At 40.5% G+C, this 17,909-nt stretch overlaps 2 protein-coding genes across 8 annotated transcripts; one reads left to right on the top strand and one right to left on the bottom strand.

Annotated features, from left to right (window-relative positions):
- Nucleotides 1–87: 87 nt before the first annotated feature.
- LOC142898016 (antizyme inhibitor 1-like) lies at nucleotides 88–10,372 on the bottom strand. 7 transcript variants are annotated; one of them, XM_076040721.1, is made up of 12 exons: nucleotides 10,216–10,372; nucleotides 5,240–5,360; nucleotides 4,004–4,212; nucleotides 3,719–3,892; nucleotides 3,194–3,366; nucleotides 2,886–3,020; nucleotides 2,690–2,771; nucleotides 2,412–2,486; nucleotides 2,156–2,321; nucleotides 1,902–2,017; nucleotides 1,307–1,524; nucleotides 88–1,212 (listed from the first exon to the last, which is right to left on the bottom strand). In XM_076040721.1, exons 3-12 carry the CDS (start codon nucleotides 4,103–4,105, stop codon nucleotides 1,098–1,100), a joined length of 1,356 nt encoding a protein of 451 aa, XP_075896836.1. In that variant the 5' UTR covers nucleotides 4,106–4,212; nucleotides 5,240–5,360; nucleotides 10,216–10,372; the 3' UTR covers nucleotides 88–1,097. The 7 variants fall into 7 exon arrangements, with proteins under 7 accessions (XP_075896836.1, XP_075896840.1, XP_075896841.1 ...); XM_076040725.1 differs by having other exon boundaries at nucleotides 4,004–4,199; XM_076040726.1 differs by having other exon boundaries at nucleotides 4,004–4,194.
- A 753-nt stretch (nucleotides 10,373–11,125) lies between these two features.
- Nucleotides 11,126–16,820, top strand: LOC142898018 (V-type proton ATPase subunit C 1-A-like). The gene is made up of 13 exons (XM_076040728.1): nucleotides 11,126–11,286; nucleotides 11,690–11,850; nucleotides 12,414–12,481; nucleotides 13,185–13,270; nucleotides 13,662–13,756; nucleotides 13,857–13,948; nucleotides 14,562–14,660; nucleotides 14,749–14,817; nucleotides 14,944–15,036; nucleotides 15,141–15,234; nucleotides 15,470–15,567; nucleotides 15,676–15,802; nucleotides 16,113–16,820. Exons 2-13 carry the CDS (start codon nucleotides 11,719–11,721, stop codon nucleotides 16,209–16,211), a joined length of 1,152 nt encoding a protein of 383 aa, XP_075896843.1. The 5' UTR covers nucleotides 11,126–11,286; nucleotides 11,690–11,718; the 3' UTR covers nucleotides 16,212–16,820.
- Nucleotides 16,821–17,909: the final 1,089 nt, after the last annotated feature.

Below are 17,909 nucleotides of genomic sequence, written 5' to 3'. Positions count from 1 at the left end.
GTTTTTTTTTTCTGGGTGCGGGTCTGATTTGAGTTACGAGTACGGTCGATTTGAAATGCTGGGTTAACAATAACGAAAGACTCCTAGTCACAATTTAGTCAGTGTGTTTATTACTGTTCATGTTGACAAGCACAGATACAAGCTTTATACATCTTTCTTTAGACACGGGCTGGGCCACAGCTTCAAGAATGACCATTTCATCAAATCATTCCACAATTTTGACGGAACTGTTCAGTTGGCGGTTGAGAAATCTTGAGAAAACCCTTTTTTTAAACATGTAAAAGAAAAATGACAGAAATAACCAAAGAGTACGGGCTCAAGCATTATAAACACTTTGAGAGACTCCATTCCAGGTCAGCTGACTTTATCCTTCAACACTTGCTTTAGTCCCCCTGCAGCACATACTGTAGAAGACCTGTTTTGTGGCAACGTGCCTGTCAACTGTATGACAAAGTGAGCGATTCTACCCCAACACTAACGGTTTGCTTGTCAACACCGAGCCAGTAGTATCTCAACCTGCTGCAGTTCAGTCGCCATGATTCATTCTTCTCCAGGAACGGACAACGTGGAAACTGCAATCACACTGGGTTTTATTTTGCATCATCACATTGGTGAATCCACCTCCTAATTCATATTTTATATATAAATGATGTGGACAAAAGACAGCTAATGTAATCATGAACCCAAAAATCACACAAAATAAACTATACAAACAATTATAAATAAACATCTTGTAGCAAAGCAGCTACATATATTTCTTTTTGTTTAAATACACCTCTTCACTCAGGGATGCATATCTTTCTTTACAAGACTGGCAACAACAATCCAACTCAAGATAATACATTTCTCAAAAAGAATTTAACTCATAGGTCATCCATTTGGCAAAAAGGGGCCGGGGCAGCTTGAGCTGAGCAAAAATAATTCATATCATTTTGGAATCAGCATTTCAGGTCTAAATATTCAATATATTGATATTAAGGGTTGTGGGATTACTTCTAGAACTTTCAACTTCTAACGGCATCATCCAAGTGGAATACAGGGCAAATTGAGCTAAAGCAGCAAGAAGGAGATAAAAAAACCCTCAAGTCTGATGACAGCTACGCTGGAACAGACAGCGCAGCCGCTGTTTGAGGGGATTTGTGGAAATATGGGACCAATGAGATATTCTTGAGTGTTGCCTCCTGGGTGACGCTAGTGTCTTGCATCTCAAACCTGGTGAACAAAAGAGAAACCGTATGAAGTTTTTCTTCTCGCCGCCTCATCTCTAATGACAGCGCTGCAAACATTGAAGATTTTTTTTTTTTACCAGTCTCCAGAGGATATGACATAGTACACAGGTGGTGGTGGGGAGTCCATGGTGGCACAGAGAGGCTGACCCAGGCTGTAGGAGCCCGCCTGGCTGAATATGAGCCAGTCGCCGATGTTGAGCTCCGGCAGCAGACAGTGTTCCACCACCTGGTCCAGGTCGTCCCCTGAGGGCCCCCACAGGCTGCTGCTGAACACCTGCGCCTCCACTGATGTGTTCTAGTATCACACACACGCACGTGCAGAGAGAGAGAGAGAGAGAGAGAGAGAGAGAGAGAGAGAGAGAGAGAGAGAGAGAGAGAGAGAGAGAGAGGTCACGTCAGTTAGTCCGACAAGGTCAATTCTTATCAGTGGGTTTTAATAGTTGGCTAAATTTTTTTTTTTTTTTTACTAATAAACAGTTGTCAATTTGGTTGCCAAACACTGCACAAGCCAAAATAAACAACAACAAAAAAAATTCTGAACTTTAGGAAGTAGTAGGGGTCTGGTTGCCTTCACCCATACTATCGACCAGACAGGGCAAAAGATGTCTTGGAATACCTTTTGATCTATGACATGCATCATTTACGGTCTTCTGGACATAGTGTGGGATTCACCTTGTGAGGAGAAGGAGTGGGAATCTGCATCTCGGTAAGTTTACCGGAGAACGATCCATATACACCCTCATTCATGTAATACTGGAACTCTGGCTCATCATCAGGGGATGGGTCGTCTGTTGAAAGAGGTGGGAGGATTATTTTACAAAATCACATTTCATTTCACTGACCCTGTCACAGCCTGTCATTAAAAGTAACACCCACATTGCATAGATGCAAATGAATGATTTTTTTTTTTTTTAAATGAAACTCACCATGTGCCTGGTCTTGGCCATCGCGCGCCACTACCTCCTTGGAGATGATGTTTACAGCGAATGAGAATGCAGAGGACACAAAAAAGCTGCCCGGCTCAGCAATGACAGAAACTCCAGTAGAAGAAGGGAAGTAAAGGTCCACCATATTCATGACTGCATTATTGACCTGCCAAAGACAATGTTGTAAAAATGTGAAGAAATGAACATGAGTTCTATTGAGTCTAATTAAAGAACAAAACCAAACACCAAAACTAACCAGTTCCAGCTGAGTCTCTGTGCCATTAAAGCCTCCTCCAATGTCCAGAATTGTCATGTTGAAGCCAATCTCCTCCTAAAGTAGACACAGACATCACATTATATTGTTAATATGATCACACTTAAAAAAAAATACAACAACTGACAACCACACAAATAAAATATTGATTGGATTTTTGTGTGCATGTAGATGTTTCAAATACATATTCTGAAGCGTTTGCTAATTTACAAAATATAGCAGGATTCCTCATTGCAAATAGTCGCTTGAAAATCACTTACTCCCATATCAAAAACGCAGCGAGCATCAGATATTGCATGAAGGTAGACCTGGTTGTCATCACAGTAGGTGGAAATATGACACCTAAGGGAACAGAAGCATTTAATGTTCAAACATTCATTTTATTATCACGGTGACATTTGTTTTAGGACGGCGATAAGGGAGCTTTCGTGTCGATTATAGTGCACGGGAACTCACCTGACTCCAACAACGTGCACGCCCAACTCCTTGGCTTTCTCCAGAAGGTGTCGACAGTCTTTGAGGGAGCAACCGAAACTCATGCTCATCTCATCAGCCTGGCTTGACGCTTCTGTTGAAACCTGCAGCAACAGCCTGAGAAAAATAAAATAATGACTTGATCATAGAATTAGGCAGACGTTGGATATTTCCAAAGTTGTTTCAACATGGCTTGACTATGGCACCATGTCAAAATTCAATTATCAGTGCTGAAGTAATCGATCTGAAGTCCCAACATCACTGGTGTGGCAACTAGTCAGAAAACTTACTTGGCTCTGGGATGGGAGCGAGAAATCTTGCGGAGCTCTGCTTCATTATCGCACACCAGAAGGTCGATGCCGTTCTTTGCAGCGTATTTAATGTGCGACACTTGTTTACAGACGCCGCTGTAGACAATGTCCTCAGGGGGAATACCGTGGCTCTGGACCAGCTCAAGCTCAGACTGAAGGACAAATACGAGACGGAACAAACCGTTATCTTCCGCTGTTGCAAAACTTCCGGAATTTTCACCAATTGTTGCACCGGTGATGCTGCGCAACGGACGCAAAACGTGTACACCGATTAATTCTTTAATGTGTAAACTCCTCTTCACACACTACTGGTAAGTTATCATGACTCCTGACCAGAAAATGGAATACACTGCACGAGAAAAAAAAGTTAAGGATGTATGTTAGCAATGCAGGATGAACCCCAAGTCTTACTAAATTCCCTTGGAGCATTAAGCAAAATCAGCAAATGCTTTTTTTTGGGGGGTGAGAATTCTGATAAAAGCAATGGATGCCATATCCTCGTACCTTATTGGCGCAAACAAATCCAGTGCCAAAAGCAGCAAGAACCTCGATAACAGTTGGACTGCTGTTGCATCTGATGGGATAATAAGGTCGAATTTGGGGCAAATGGGTTCGCCAGCGAACTTGCTGCCTCATTATAACTCCCAGGTCTGCCACAAAGAAGGCATTCTTGTCAGACTGAGAGGAGAGAAAAGAGATGTCAAACGAGGATTAGAGACAATGTAATACACCACAATAACACAATATCAGTATTAAAGACAACATGCCGGCACGCTGAACAACACCTACCAGAGTCTGTTCGTAGATGTGGTTGTCAATCACATTACAAAGGGTGACGCCCCCCTCCAGCAGGCCAACAGCATACTGTGGTTCATCAGCAGTCCCTTTCATCCTCTCCTCTGTTTTCTTCTAATCCGGCAGGCATAAAGAATGTGGCTTTTCCAAAGAGGTCTTGCTCGCTCACTCGAGCCCCCAGGGTCCTAGACTGACGGAACAAACTGTGCATAAAAAGGAAACATTAGCAGAATTCAGCCATTTAAGAAGTAAGAAAATTGTAGCTTAGTACAGCATACGTTGAAGCTTATTGTAGTTTAACACTGTAGCTAACCTGGTTCACAAAGTGCCTTATTCTGAGGCGAAGGACAAAAAGTGAATTATTCCAGGCAACATTTTATTTCTTTCCACATTTATGAGAACCCACACCCTCACTAAGAAAGCGTTTGAGTTAAGTTTTACCACCATCAATTTTTTTGTTTCGTTTTCACTTGCTCGAGCCTCAACATTCAACACATACATTTCTAGCATGCTTCCCTTCAGACTACAGAGCAGGCTTCACGTCACAGGACAGTTTGCGGTGGAGGTCTATTCTTCCAATTCATGGTGGGTTTAAAGGGAAAAGCCGCTGTGAAAACACACAGTCTGGGCCACAGGGTTCATTTACTTTACCATCAATTACTCCCAACATTCACAGTGAATCCCTGAGCTGTTGACCTGTAAAGGTTCCCAATCGTAGCTTTAAAACAGGCACAATACAGGCGGCACTGGACTCACAACGTTATTTTCAGCAGGTTGCTCAGCACATCAGAGCTACACAAAAGGCCTCGACTTGATGTGGCGCTGTCATAGCGGCTTTAGAAAAACTTAGGTAGAGCCCAACAATCGAAGAACAAGTTACAGTTCAATCAAGTGCTGATTTTCTGATTATGGATTTTCATTATTTCTATTTACAAAATTGTAAATAGGACGGTTAATTTACTTTGCTGGGTATTAATATCACAAACCAAATACGCTTTTAAGGTAACTTAATCAGGTCATAAAAATATCTGCAGATATGAGCCGACAAAATCCAAAGTGGTTAGTTATTTTAATAAGAGGGCTAAAATTAGACCATTGACAGCCGTGAGATGCAGCCAGGTCCTTATTTTAGACTTCTGACACATATTCAATTAAAATATTCCAATGATTCGCGTATAAAAGAAATTCTTCATCAAGCGATTCAGAGATATGTTTGAGATGTTGACTCACATGGATGAGTCCTGGAAAAACCCGTCCACTATCAGCTAGGATCCCAAGGTGGCTCGGCGTTGAAGTCGAACGGCTCTCTGTATAGAGCTGCCCCTAGGTCCTCAGGATAGTTGATGTACACCTGCACAGAGAGAACAGCTGTTCACACAGGTTCACCGGAACTCTTTTAACATTGAAAGTACATATGAAATTGTAAGGAATCAATCTGGCGACCAATCGTATGCGTCTATACAAGCCTAGCTTGCTGCATAGACTGCCAGCGTTACTTAGTTCTGCGTTCATTTTTGACGTTAGCATATTAGCTTTTTCATTTTTTTTTTTTAACGTGTTGCAGCACACATTGTATTACAAAACACGCTGCTCATCAATAAAAGGGGCAAATAACGACATAATCTAAGCATATTTAAACATTACATGAACATCATGAGTAAGATAAAATGTATGTTTAATTTAACATGCTAAGTAGCATGCTAAATCGCGGTTTGCTAACGATACTTACGTCTACGGAAAACCCAACAATGGGGAGGGAACGCTTTTTCTTTTTCGGCGGAATTTTTAAAGAGTTGTGTGGGTACTTAAAGAGAAAATTATAATTTCCATGGGGCAACAGGCTTGTTCCGAAAAGCGTCGATCAACGTTTCGTCAATAGGTTAGCAAGTGCAAATAATTTGAGGCGTCCGTCGCAGGGCTCGAGTGTGCGGGACAGACGGACGGAAAATAATATGGTCGTACTAACAGAAAATATCCGGTTATATTGTCAAAATAAAGTCCTCATTATCCACCAGTTTGCATCATTTTGCTTCATGCAAGGTACTTGCGAGGACATCCAATCCAAAGAATGATTAAACAGTTCAATAAGAAATCTGGAGAACTGAAAGGAAATTAACTACAGATACTCATATTGTCTGTGAATTTGAATGTTTATAAAATAGACTGCGTTTTCCGTCCCGTCCCGGTGCTTAATACTTCCATTTTACATGGGCGGGGTTAAGGGCTGTCAAAACTGAGAACAAACGTCACAGTTTTACAATATAATAACAAATGACGTGGAGCTCCCAATAATATCGTTTTTAAATTAACAATGGGCTACCTTAACCTAACATAAAGGAAGCATGAACATTTTAATTAGTCACAAAGATAAAACAAACAAACAAACAAACAAACGTTACTATTCATAATGCATAACGTGAAGCAAACGTAAGCATGAACAACGACATCAATAACATCTATCACATTAAGAACAAAAATCTATATTTTACCAGATTTACCTTTGCTATGTCTTCATTGTGTTTTCCTTGGTTCAGCAATAAGGACAAAATCTTGTCCAATAAAATTTGCAGTATTTTTGTCTTGTCAAAAAACAAAAAAGAGTAAGAGTTTCAAAGTATCAGTCCCTCGAGTGTAAGGTTGATCGATGCATGTCTGGCTCAGTGTGTGTGTTTCTGTCCTGTTGCCTATATGGTGTGACTTTGACAAGTTGCGCCTGCCTCTGAAAATGCAGAGTCCCCGGCAGCGTTTTTTTCTAAGGAGATGCATTTGCATGTCTCCCTCCTCATCACCCAAAGAGGAGGGTGCATATGAACTCTTGCTGTGTTCTCCCATGTTTCTTCCCCCTTTTTAAAAAATTACTTCAAAATAGTTTCTCAATATAAATACTAACGAGTGAAAGGTGTTTTTTTTTTTATTTGTCTGCTAATCTGCTAATGTATTGCTACCATTAAAAAGTAGAGGGAGTATATATAACTTTTCACGATAGTGGAAATTGTCTGAATACTGTCATGAAATTTGTCTTTGTCATACTGATACCTGTAGGTCTGCTGGCATCAATGTCTTTTTTCAATGTTATTTTTGCAACTTTTGGCAGTGACCAGATGGCTGAGCTTGTTAATTACATAGATCATCACTGTTGCCCCCCAGGTAAGTAATGAATGTGCCACCTTAAACTGCCCTTGAACAGCTATTAACATGTCCATCACCTTGAAGTACTATCAATTTTCTGAGGCAGTTGACATATTTACCTGAGTACCTTACCTACTCAAGGACTCCTCTGAACCTAACTTAAACGAGAGCTCCAACTATATTTTTTTGGACCAGCCAGAACAGAAGCATTTTTGTGGACTTTCTGAACATACCAGACAAGCTTAGAGTACTCTTCAGGGAAAAATAAACAATAGCTGCACTTGTTGCACTATTAAAACATTGCTTGCGCTCCATTGTGAAGGCTTCGGAGGCAATGGCCTTTCCTGTGGCTGCGACACAAAAAGCTGTTCCGTGTTTTGTGCCTGTTTGTTGCGCGACACTAAGTGAGAGTGCTCACTGTATACATGAGTCTAATCACGCATAGCATCTAAAGTGGTTTCCAGTAAAGCACAATGTTTGATTTCCATTGTTTCGATCAGAATAAGCATTGCAGCCAGCGGGTATGCCACAGCGAGACATGTGTACCACCCACGGTGGGAGAAAATACTCCAGTGGCTGCATTGTGCCGCAGGAATTCGTATTTGCAAACATTGCAAACAGATTACATCAACACACAGATTTAGAAAGTCCCAGCATGGAACAACCCAGGACAACCAAAACATTTCCACTTATTAGAAAACAAATCTCATGCACTATTGATTAAAAAAAAAGGAATAAAAGGACTAAGGGTTAACCAAAAAAAGTTGGTACAGTACTTTTGCTTAGAAAACGAAATTCAACAAAAAATAAATAGATAAGTGTATGGACTCGAATAACCTTTCAGACCTACCATGAATTAGTCTTATGCAACAGACTTTTGTGTTCTAACTGTTGTGTCACTGTGACTGAGGTTGCTAAGTTAACGGAACGCAAGCAAACTTCTCTCCAAGCTGATCTGAATATTAAGCAGTGTTTCACAAACTTACAAGCAACTTTTTCCAGTAATGTATCAAATATGTAAGAGCGACATCGATGTGGATTTAAGCAAACTTGGCTGCTGTCAGGATCAGAAAATCCAGACGCATTTGAGAAATTAGAAACAATCTTTCTTTCAACCCACCCAACCATTAATTGTAGAGTGACTCTGTATTTGCAGTCATGATTTGACACCTTAGAGGAAACAACTTTATCTCTGGGCTCACCCAGTACATGTCATATTTAACAATAGCAGGCTATCAAAGGGGTGGAGAGGGACAGCTAGATTGACCACGATGCTAAAAAAAAATTAAAATAAATAAATAAATAAAAACTCTGGGTAACAAACAATGCACATTTCACCTCTGTTTCCTTTCTGTCAAGATAGATTGCAGAATACAAAGTTCTAACAAGCTCATTACACTGTCTTTGGTGATTTATTTCATGTGTAATTCAATTCACTATAGAAGACCACTTCTGGGAAGGTGGTCTTAGCAGGAAATCGTCGTCACTCTCACCACAGAAAGGCTTCAAGTGTTGCCAGTTGGTTTAATTTATTCTCAAATAAATCTTGTTTATGTGTGTTTTTGTGACTCACACACATTTAAAGGATTTTGGTTTTATTACCTGGACGTATGAGTGGGCCAGGGCTTACTAAAGGAATGGAGGAAGGACAGAGGCGACGTCTGTATGCTGTGTGGTGCCACATTTTGTGATCTCACAGCTGATGATATGATGATTCAAAGAATCATTCTATTAAGAAAATAGTCAATATTTTACTAGTACTAGCAAATGCTAATAAACTATCTGAAAGACAAATTTTGGTTAAAATGCATATTAAAAAAGTGATGGTTCATTAGAACTGTCTAAATCTTCTCATTAGACATTTAACACTCATTTACCAAACTCAAGCTACCTAATTAAACAGTGGTGCATCATACATTGTGTGTGGGTGACAGACTAACTAAGACATGCGTGTGTGCTTGTGTGCATGTGCGTGGATGCATGCGCGTGCGCTTACATGCATGCGTGTGTACGTGTGTCGATAACATCCTAGCAGACTGGCTACTAGCCAGCCATGGGCAAGCTCACCCTGCCGTTTGATGTCGTGGGTTGGCTCCAGGCAGACCAAGCATTGTGTCCCAAACAATGAACCCCAGACCCGCTGCACTATAAACATGTCCCTTTGGGGGCGTTTTCCATAGACATTTTGCAGGAGACACCCAAACCCCAGGAAGTCTGACCCCGACATTTCCAAATTTAGTCGCTCTCAAGCTTCAAATACTGCTGACTTGGCATTTATGAGCGACTGACTCCAGTTCAGTGGTAATGCCCTTGGAATTTTGTCAGTTGAGTGCATGTTGGAGGCATTTCTGTTACAATAACTCACAAATTTGTAAGTTTATGCTGTTTGGCTGCTCTGCTTTAATGTCATCTGTACAGTACAAAACGCCACTGAATGACAAGGTTGTGGTGATCCGCTTATTCTAGGCATGTACCTATGTACCTGGCAACAAACAGCTAAATATTACTATGAATTCATGATTTTATCCTTAAATTTGAGCCACAGTGGACTTCGATGAAAATTCAGAAATTATTAAAGCAGAACGTTCAACGACTAAAGATATTTTTGGTTAAACATTGCAAAAATAAGTACAGTGTAATCTGATAAATTAATTAAGAAGTAATTAATTATTTTTCTATTCTTACGGTTTTGAACAAAATTATTTACAGTCTTACAACTTTTAGCTAAACACCTTCTACATACAGTCATATTAATCAATGCAGAAATAAATAAGATTTTGGTAATTGCCAATGCTGTGAATTCAGGGGCAGGACATTTTTTTGTGGTCTAATAAATTTGCTAAGCACTGTATGACACTCTCTGGAGTCATTCTGGTGATCGTCAAAAGGTAAGTCAAAGGCAACTTCTAGCTCAAGGAAATACTTAGACTCCATTGCATGACAACGCCACAAGGTCTCATTGTGATACCTTGAACCTTGAGTATTAAATTCTGCCTGGCAAGGCAAGGGTGTTTGTAATGTGTGTAGCGACTGTTGCTAACAGACCAACTCCCATCCAGATACTAAATTGAACTTACTTGAAGCCTGTTGACAGGCATGTGGGGCATGCAGTCAGGTCACACTTGCACACAGAATAATGCAGAGGACTTAAAGTAGATTTAATTGAACACGATCCCACTTTGTTCCGGCCTCCGTTAGTTCTCGCAACAACATACTATAAAGTTACAGTGTTTTGGTCAGAGGAGAAAAAGCAGCCGGGGCTGCCATGAGTGCCTCCCTCTATAGTTATGCTGATATACAATGAAACACTTTGATGAGTAGGATTAAAGGCACTGTAGCCTTGAGGTGGCAAAAGGAAACATCAGAAATTTCCTCTTGGTCTTGGAGAAGTGGCGTCGTGTAGACTCTCCTCTATATTACTCTAGTCTACGCCATATGGTAACATAGAGGAGAGAAGGGAAGTGAAGACGAGAAGCTTCTACGTGTTTGTAGAAGAAATAAAATGTTCATGAAACTTTTTTCTGTGTTCTATATCAACACAAATTACAAGGTGTTGTGTTTATACCTGAAAAGGCTGTACTGTTGTTGCATTTATATGTGAATCTTCACATATATTGAGATATTTTTTAACATGTGATTTTGGACCTCAGGAAGAATAGTCGCTGCTAAGGCGGTGAATAATGGTGATCCATAATAAACTAATAAACTGCTGTAAATACAAACATTTGACAATATAATGAATTAAATAATTTATGTTACATTAAATGTACGTTGTCAAGTTGTGTTTTCAAATTCCATTTTTTTTAAAGGTTAAAAAAAGCGATTATTTGATCCAAGAATTGCCTATATTTTTTCCAATCACTTTTGGTTTGAAAATGAAATGAAAACTACTTTCTTAAATTTTGAGAGAATGACCGTCTTGAGCGCTAACAGCATGCAGTACCCAATGGGTGCAGCTAGGAGCGCTGTTGAGTGCCTTCACTTGCGTGAGGCCTTCCGGTTCCTCTGGCAGATCAGCTGACTCTGATGCTGCTGTCAGGACGCCTCACGAAGTGCATTGAATGGCAAGTATGAAAATAAACGAGCCCTAGAAACCACCGCGACCTGCATTTTCCCACCACTCGCGGACACCGTTTTGGTATTTACGGGTGAGTAAAATCGATTAAATCCACAAACATCGCATCCAGTATTTTGTTGTGGTTTTGAGGAAGGCTAAGTGGCTAACGGGAACTGCTAGCTAATCCCTTCTCTACATCTCCTGACCTTAACCATCTTTTCGCTAACTGTGAGTTGTAAACATGTGCGTCGCATTCTTATCCGTAGATGTGTTAGATAATGCAACCCCTCCAAAATGTCAGAGAATGCCGTATACAGTACCCGGGAATCAGAAACGTCAGTATTGTGACCTATGCATTGAATATCCCCTGGTTCAAGTACATCATTGCGTTGCTTTCTGTTGATGTCCATATTGTTTACACTACGTTAGGAAGAAGCTTATTAATCCACGTTGTATCATCGATAAATAACTGCATAACTACGCATTTCTCCCAGACTTCTGTGGCGGCAGCCGCGCTGTTACAATGACAGAGTTTTGGTTGATCTCTGCTCCGGGCGAGAAGACCTGCCAGCAGACATGGGACAAAATGATGGCAGCCACCACACGAACCAACAATCTTTCTGTTAACCATAAGTTCAACATCCCGGACCTCAAGGTTAGCTATCAGTCTCTGTTTGAGCCAAGTAAATACATATTGTTCAAATAAAAAAAACAACAACAAATACAAACGTTGTTTTTAAGACTTAAAAGTATCTCAATGTAAATGACTTACCTCTTATAACCACTGTCAAGAATTCACTGCTGGTGTGTGTGGGACACAGCCTTTAGCCAGATCCGTTGTCTGCATGTTGAAGTGTTGGTCTGGTGAAGTTTTCATCCAAAGAGCAGCTCAGTGTGTCTAGTTTGGTCCCCCTCGGTGGTGAAGGTGAAGTAACCCCACTGACCTCACTGCCATGCCGGCTGCAATGTTCTCCTGGAATTGTTAGCGATGCATGAATAACTATGGACAAAGAGGCGCTGTCCTAAGCACATAGGGCCCCCTGGATGTCACTGCAGACTGCAGACTGCAGACTGAACTTCAGATGTCACTGTTTAAACACAACCCTGCTGACACAACTTTCAAAAAAAAAAAGAAAAAAATTGCCCTAGATGTTAGCACCAATGAGTCAAAAGTCATAATGTGCTGACATTTATCTTTCTTCTTGTTGCGCTGAACAGGTGGGAACACTGGATGTCTTGGTGGGGCTTTCCGATGAATTGGCCAAGCTAGACTCCTTTGTTGAAAGGTATACTTCAGCTGTGTTTGTATTTGAACTTCAATCACATTGTTACTTGGTATCTTAAAATTGTAATAAATTCAAATCTCTTCTAACATTTGCATTATTTGCACTGCTTGGATGCAGCTGCTTTACCACTTGTTAATCCCCATTCTTTACTTTATGACACTGAGGAATTTCACAGGGGGCTGACGATAACGGCGGGTCTTTTACTCTAAATTTACAGTCAGCTAAAGCATCCACAGCTATTTTTGTCATATTTACTCATGGCAACTGATGTCCCACTTGCATGTGAGTTTGTTGGAAATATTGAGATCACAGAGTCACACCTAGCCAATAGCGACAGCTCCGCTTTGCTTCCTCTTTTGGTTTTTCCAGCACTCTCAGAAAGGCAAGTTAAGCAACATGGTGTCATTGATTTTTTTTTTGTGCAGTCTGTATGGTTTCGTTTATCAAAAGTGAAAATAACTCAAACAACTCAAATACTTAAAGCTGTGATTGCTTTTTGTTTTTCTTTATTACTTAATATATGTTAAAATTATCATTACAAACAGTAATTTTCCTCTTCTGTTAATGCAGCCATGCTTTTATGTTTACTGTTTGCATAATGTTTGTACCACAAGGTTGTGTGAGTATATAGTTAAAACCGACGTTTTGTACTGGCAGTTTGTGTTGAGCACAGCGTGATTTGATGTCTCCTGCTTGTTCACAGTGTGGTGAAGAAGGTTGCTCAGTACATGGCCGATGTGCTGGAGGACAGTCGAGACAAAGTACAGGAGAACCTACTGGCCAATGGAGGTACAGTTTACAACAGAACGTCTCGCTGTTATTTTGTGATGAAAATCTTGTGAGGAGTGAGTGTGAAGCCGGGTTTGAAAGGCGATTATATTGTGACAACTGTTTTCTGGATCAGCTCATATAATTTCATATATATATAGTTTCATGTCTTTTGTAGTGCCTGATGATCAATAATAATATTTCTTTTAACTGGTGTGCAGTTTTGCATTGTTTTGTTTTGCCAAAGAGACATCGGTGTACAAAGATATGACATTAGCTGTTTATTTAAAACACCAAAATCCAACATTTGGAAAGTGCCATATTACTGTGTTTTATTTTAATTCTATACGATACAAAAAAGTAACAAATAACCCCATAGCTAATTAACCTTTTTTTCCCCCTCTTGTTATAGTTGATCTTGTCACCTACATTACTAGGTTTCAGTGGGACATGGCAAAATATCCCATCAAACAGTCACTCAAAAATATCTCGGAAATCATCTCAAAGGTGCGTCTGCGTTTGCCAAAAGCACTGTTCTCCTCCTTTCCTCGACGAAGTGGCTGCGCAGGTTTGCCTTAAGTTCATGACCGCTCTCGATTTATTCCAGCAAGTCACTCAGATTGACAACGATTTGAAGACAAGAGCGTCAGCCTACAACAACCTGAAGGGGAACCTGCAGAACTTGGAGAGAAAGAATGCGTAAGTCACAGCTAAAGTTAATAAATCATTATCTCATGAAGAACTCATCAGCAGTAATTGTGTTGTCTATGTTTTGTACTTTTTACCGGAGCGTCAAAATTGAGTTTAACTAATTCAAAAAGATTCTGCTTTTCTGAAATTTAACCTCAGTGTGTAAACATAACATTCTGAATCAAGCAGAAGAAGTGTTCATTTTATTTGATCAACTATTGCCAGGCACCATAACATCAAATTGCATTTAAAATCCGCTGGCACTTTTAAATATAATTCATCCTCGCTCATTACCTGTGTTTTTGAATTACTGGCTAGGGTTCTGTGCCCTACTGTTGCTTCTTTTTTTTTTTTTTTTTTTTTTTAAACAAAATTATGTAAAAAAAAATGCATGTAGTATGTCAACATGTCATTCCTATTCTAATCACTAGAACAAGATATATTTCATAATGTTCTCTCAGAGCTCCATCGGCTATATTTCTTGTTTATCTGTTTTGGAAATGAATATGTTCCAAGATTTAAGCCAAGTCCGAGTCAGGAAGACGGATGAGTCCAGGGAGCTCAAATAACGAGACGAGGAAATTCTTGACCGTGTTGTTGTAACACTGTTGTCTGCCACCAGGGGGAGCCTGCTAACCAGGAGCCTCGCCGGCCTCGTCAAGAAAGACGACTTTGTACTTAATTCAGAGTACCTCATAACTCTTCTCGTGGTTGTACCAAAGTGAGTGTGGACTCTTTAGGATCCCGCTGCAGTGAAGTTGGACCGGAATGTTGATCGGTTCAACAATGTTTATTTTTTTCCCCCTCAGGGTGTCGTACGCCGACTGGCAGAAAACATATGAAACGCTGGCTGAGATGGTGGTTCCTCGCTCATCGAAGTGAGTGATGTGTTTACGCCAACTCCGCTGGATGAAAAGCATTTTCAGACACCAAATGAATATTGTCGCGTTAACTCGAGAATCAGTATGTGAGAGGAAAATAGCTGACACCACGTTTTCTTTCAGTCTGCTGTTTGAAGACAGTGACAGTGGGATGTTCAGTGTCACTCTCTTCATGAAAGCTGTTGATGACTTCAAACACAAAGCCAGGGAGAACAAGTGAGAGCTTTTCTGTCAGACTGACACCACCAACTCAAACTAAATGTGCGTGAGCTGCAATGAACAAGCGAACCTGACTCCTGCCGTGAACTCTGCTTTCCCAGGTTCATGGTGAGGGACTTTCAGTATAACGAAGAGGAGATGAAGGCTGACCAAGAGGAGATGAACAGGCTCTCAACTGATAAAAAGAAACAGTTTGTAAGGAAGCAGGATAAGTTTGATATTTCTTCTTTATTCTCGTCACTGTTTTGTTCACCAGAGATATGGGCGTGTTGCCTGAAGAGAAACAGAGCCCTTTCTATTGAGGGTCTCTCTTTGAGAAACAGATGGTATATATTGTTGGTTGCACAGGTGTAGCTTGTACTTCTGGTTAACACTGAGGCACTGCCTCATCTAAATGGTAAAACCTACATTTCGCCTCTGTGATCTGCAGGGGCCACTTGTCCGATGGCTGAAAGTGAATTTCAGTGAGGCCTTCATTGCATGGATCCACATCAAAGCTTTGAGGGTCTTTGTGGAGTCCGTTTTAAGGTCTGTAGATCTTAACAACAAACAAGTTAAAGTATATTCTGACAGGACCGACAACCATTGTAATTTCTTTTTTTTTTACTGAGCGTATTATGTAATGTATCTCTCCAGATATGGGCTGCCCGTGAACTTTCAGGCTATGCTCCTGCAGCCGACCAAAAAGACCATGAAGAAGCTGAGGGAGGTGCTCAACGACCTGTACAAACATCTGGACAGTAGTGCAGCAGCCATCATTGATGTGAGTGTTGAGATAACTTTATGTAAATTTTTCCTCTCCTTTTGTTTTTAAAAAAAAACTGAAAAAAATTTGAAATTATTGTTCAAACAACAAGAACACCTGTTTGGGATATTTTTAATTTGTCACATTTAGTTCAGAAAAAAAATAAGGAAGGTGTGATTTCTTGTCTTCCTCACTGGTTTTTATCAACATTGATGGGACCATCAATGTTGGGATTGTCCCATACCCGCTTCTTCTAATGAATGAATGAAGTTTTAGATGTCATTTTTATATTAAATTTCACTAACCGGCAATATGTTTCCCTCTTCAGTCTGCGATGGACATCCCCGGCCTTAACCTGAGCCAGCAGGAATATTATCCCTATGTCTACTACAAGATTGATTGCAACCTGTTGGACTTTAAAGTGTAACCACTTCCATATTTTGCTTTCATTTGAAGTGGTCATTAAGTGGAGTTTTTTTCCCTGGTACACAGACTGCCCCCCCCTGCCCCCCCCTACCCCCCCTCATGCTTTTCAAAGCTTCACTGCCATCTTCACCCTCATCACCTGCTTAAATGTCAGCACTGCATGTCAATTCCTCGTGGTGAAAAAAAAAAATTCATCAGAAATCGCGAATCACTTTTACAACAAAGGGACGGAAAAGTCTTTTAAATTATGTTTTGTTTACAGCGTATTTATCTGTCGGGCCGCACTGATGAGTGTTGATGTGAAACGGATCAAAGGAATCGTACGAGGGAGTCGTGTCCTTGCTGTGTCATTCCACGTGTGCTGGTGTATTAATTACCACATCTTTTTGTGTCTGTCTTTTACATGCGGGTTATGCTTCAGTGTGTCGTTGGAAACCATAACCGATGTGTGTTTCTAAGATTGTGGCTGTCCTTGCAGACATTGTGCAACAAAGATGTGATGAGTGTATGTTGTGGTTTTATGTTGTGTATATTTACTGTCAAAAGAGATCTGTATAAGAGTACTGTGGACGCCATTGATTAAATAAATATAATTCATGACTGGAACAAATGTCTTTGTGACCGTGAATGAAGAACGGCTGTTGTGCGTAGTGTGCAGAATTGAGGGTAGTTTCAACAGCAGAGCCGGTACAGGGCGACGAGCATGTGCGACAAGAGGATAATAGTCTGTTGTGAAGAGGAATCCTCTGCAAAGTCTTGTGCTGACTGATGATCATATGCTCTGCCTTGAACCACTTCCAGGAAGGCTTCTCTTCTCGTGATCAGAAGGTCGGCATACCCAGACCAACTGGAAATCTGGGTGGAAAGTGGCAGCCGCTTGTCTCCACCCTTACCACTACCACTGAGGGTGCCTGAGCGGAGGCCCCTGCTGCTCCTTGCGTTAACTAAAGTTAACAATGAATAGGCTGGGTCAAATGCAGAGAGTTCTTAGAAACATTTAACAAGACCTCAGTGGTGCGAGTTAAAAACTGATAAATGAATGAAAGAGTATCACAAATCAACTATAACAGAGGCGGGATTATGTTCGTAAGCGCAATATCATTATTATACAATAAAGGAAAAACAGACACATTAGACATTATAGACATTGTGTCCGCTTCAGTATTGTCTTACCTCGGTACTTGCTACCAGATATTTGTCACCAATATATCAGTATTCCGTGAGAGTCGGTCAATCATTCTATTATTGTAGGCATTCCTGTATGCCTTTGCAATGTAAACCAAGAAATTCCTCTATCTGCTTTAAAAAACAAACAAAACAAAAAAATTGTTGCCTTCATTCAAGCACCTGCAAACAATAAACTTTAGACATTTCAACACAACAAGATGATGGTGTGATAGTGTTCAGCAGTAGGAGTGGAACATACAGTAATTTTAATAATCAAAAAACTTTATGAACAACAACAATAAATCACTTAATGAATAATTTAATTCAACAAAATTCCATAAATCCCTAAATGGATGCATTTTGTAATTTAACACGTATGACAAGCCAAATATAGATGTGGAGACGTTTTGCGCGCGCGCGCGCATACACACGTGTGCATGAGAGCGTGGGAGTGAGAGAGAAAGCAGGAGAGTCATGTGATGATGGACTGAGCTCGCCTCCTCCTTGCTGGGTTGTGATGCGAGACGCGCAC

This window comes from Nelusetta ayraudi, unplaced genomic scaffold (assembly GCF_046127955.1).
Source record: "Nelusetta ayraudi isolate G7.1 ecotype Tasmania unplaced genomic scaffold, CSIRO-AGI_Nayr_v1 ptg000063l, whole genome shotgun sequence".
Taxonomy (NCBI): domain Eukaryota; kingdom Metazoa; phylum Chordata; class Actinopteri; order Tetraodontiformes; family Monacanthidae; genus Nelusetta; species Nelusetta ayraudi.
This window is presented reverse-complemented; position numbering and strand designations above follow the sequence as displayed.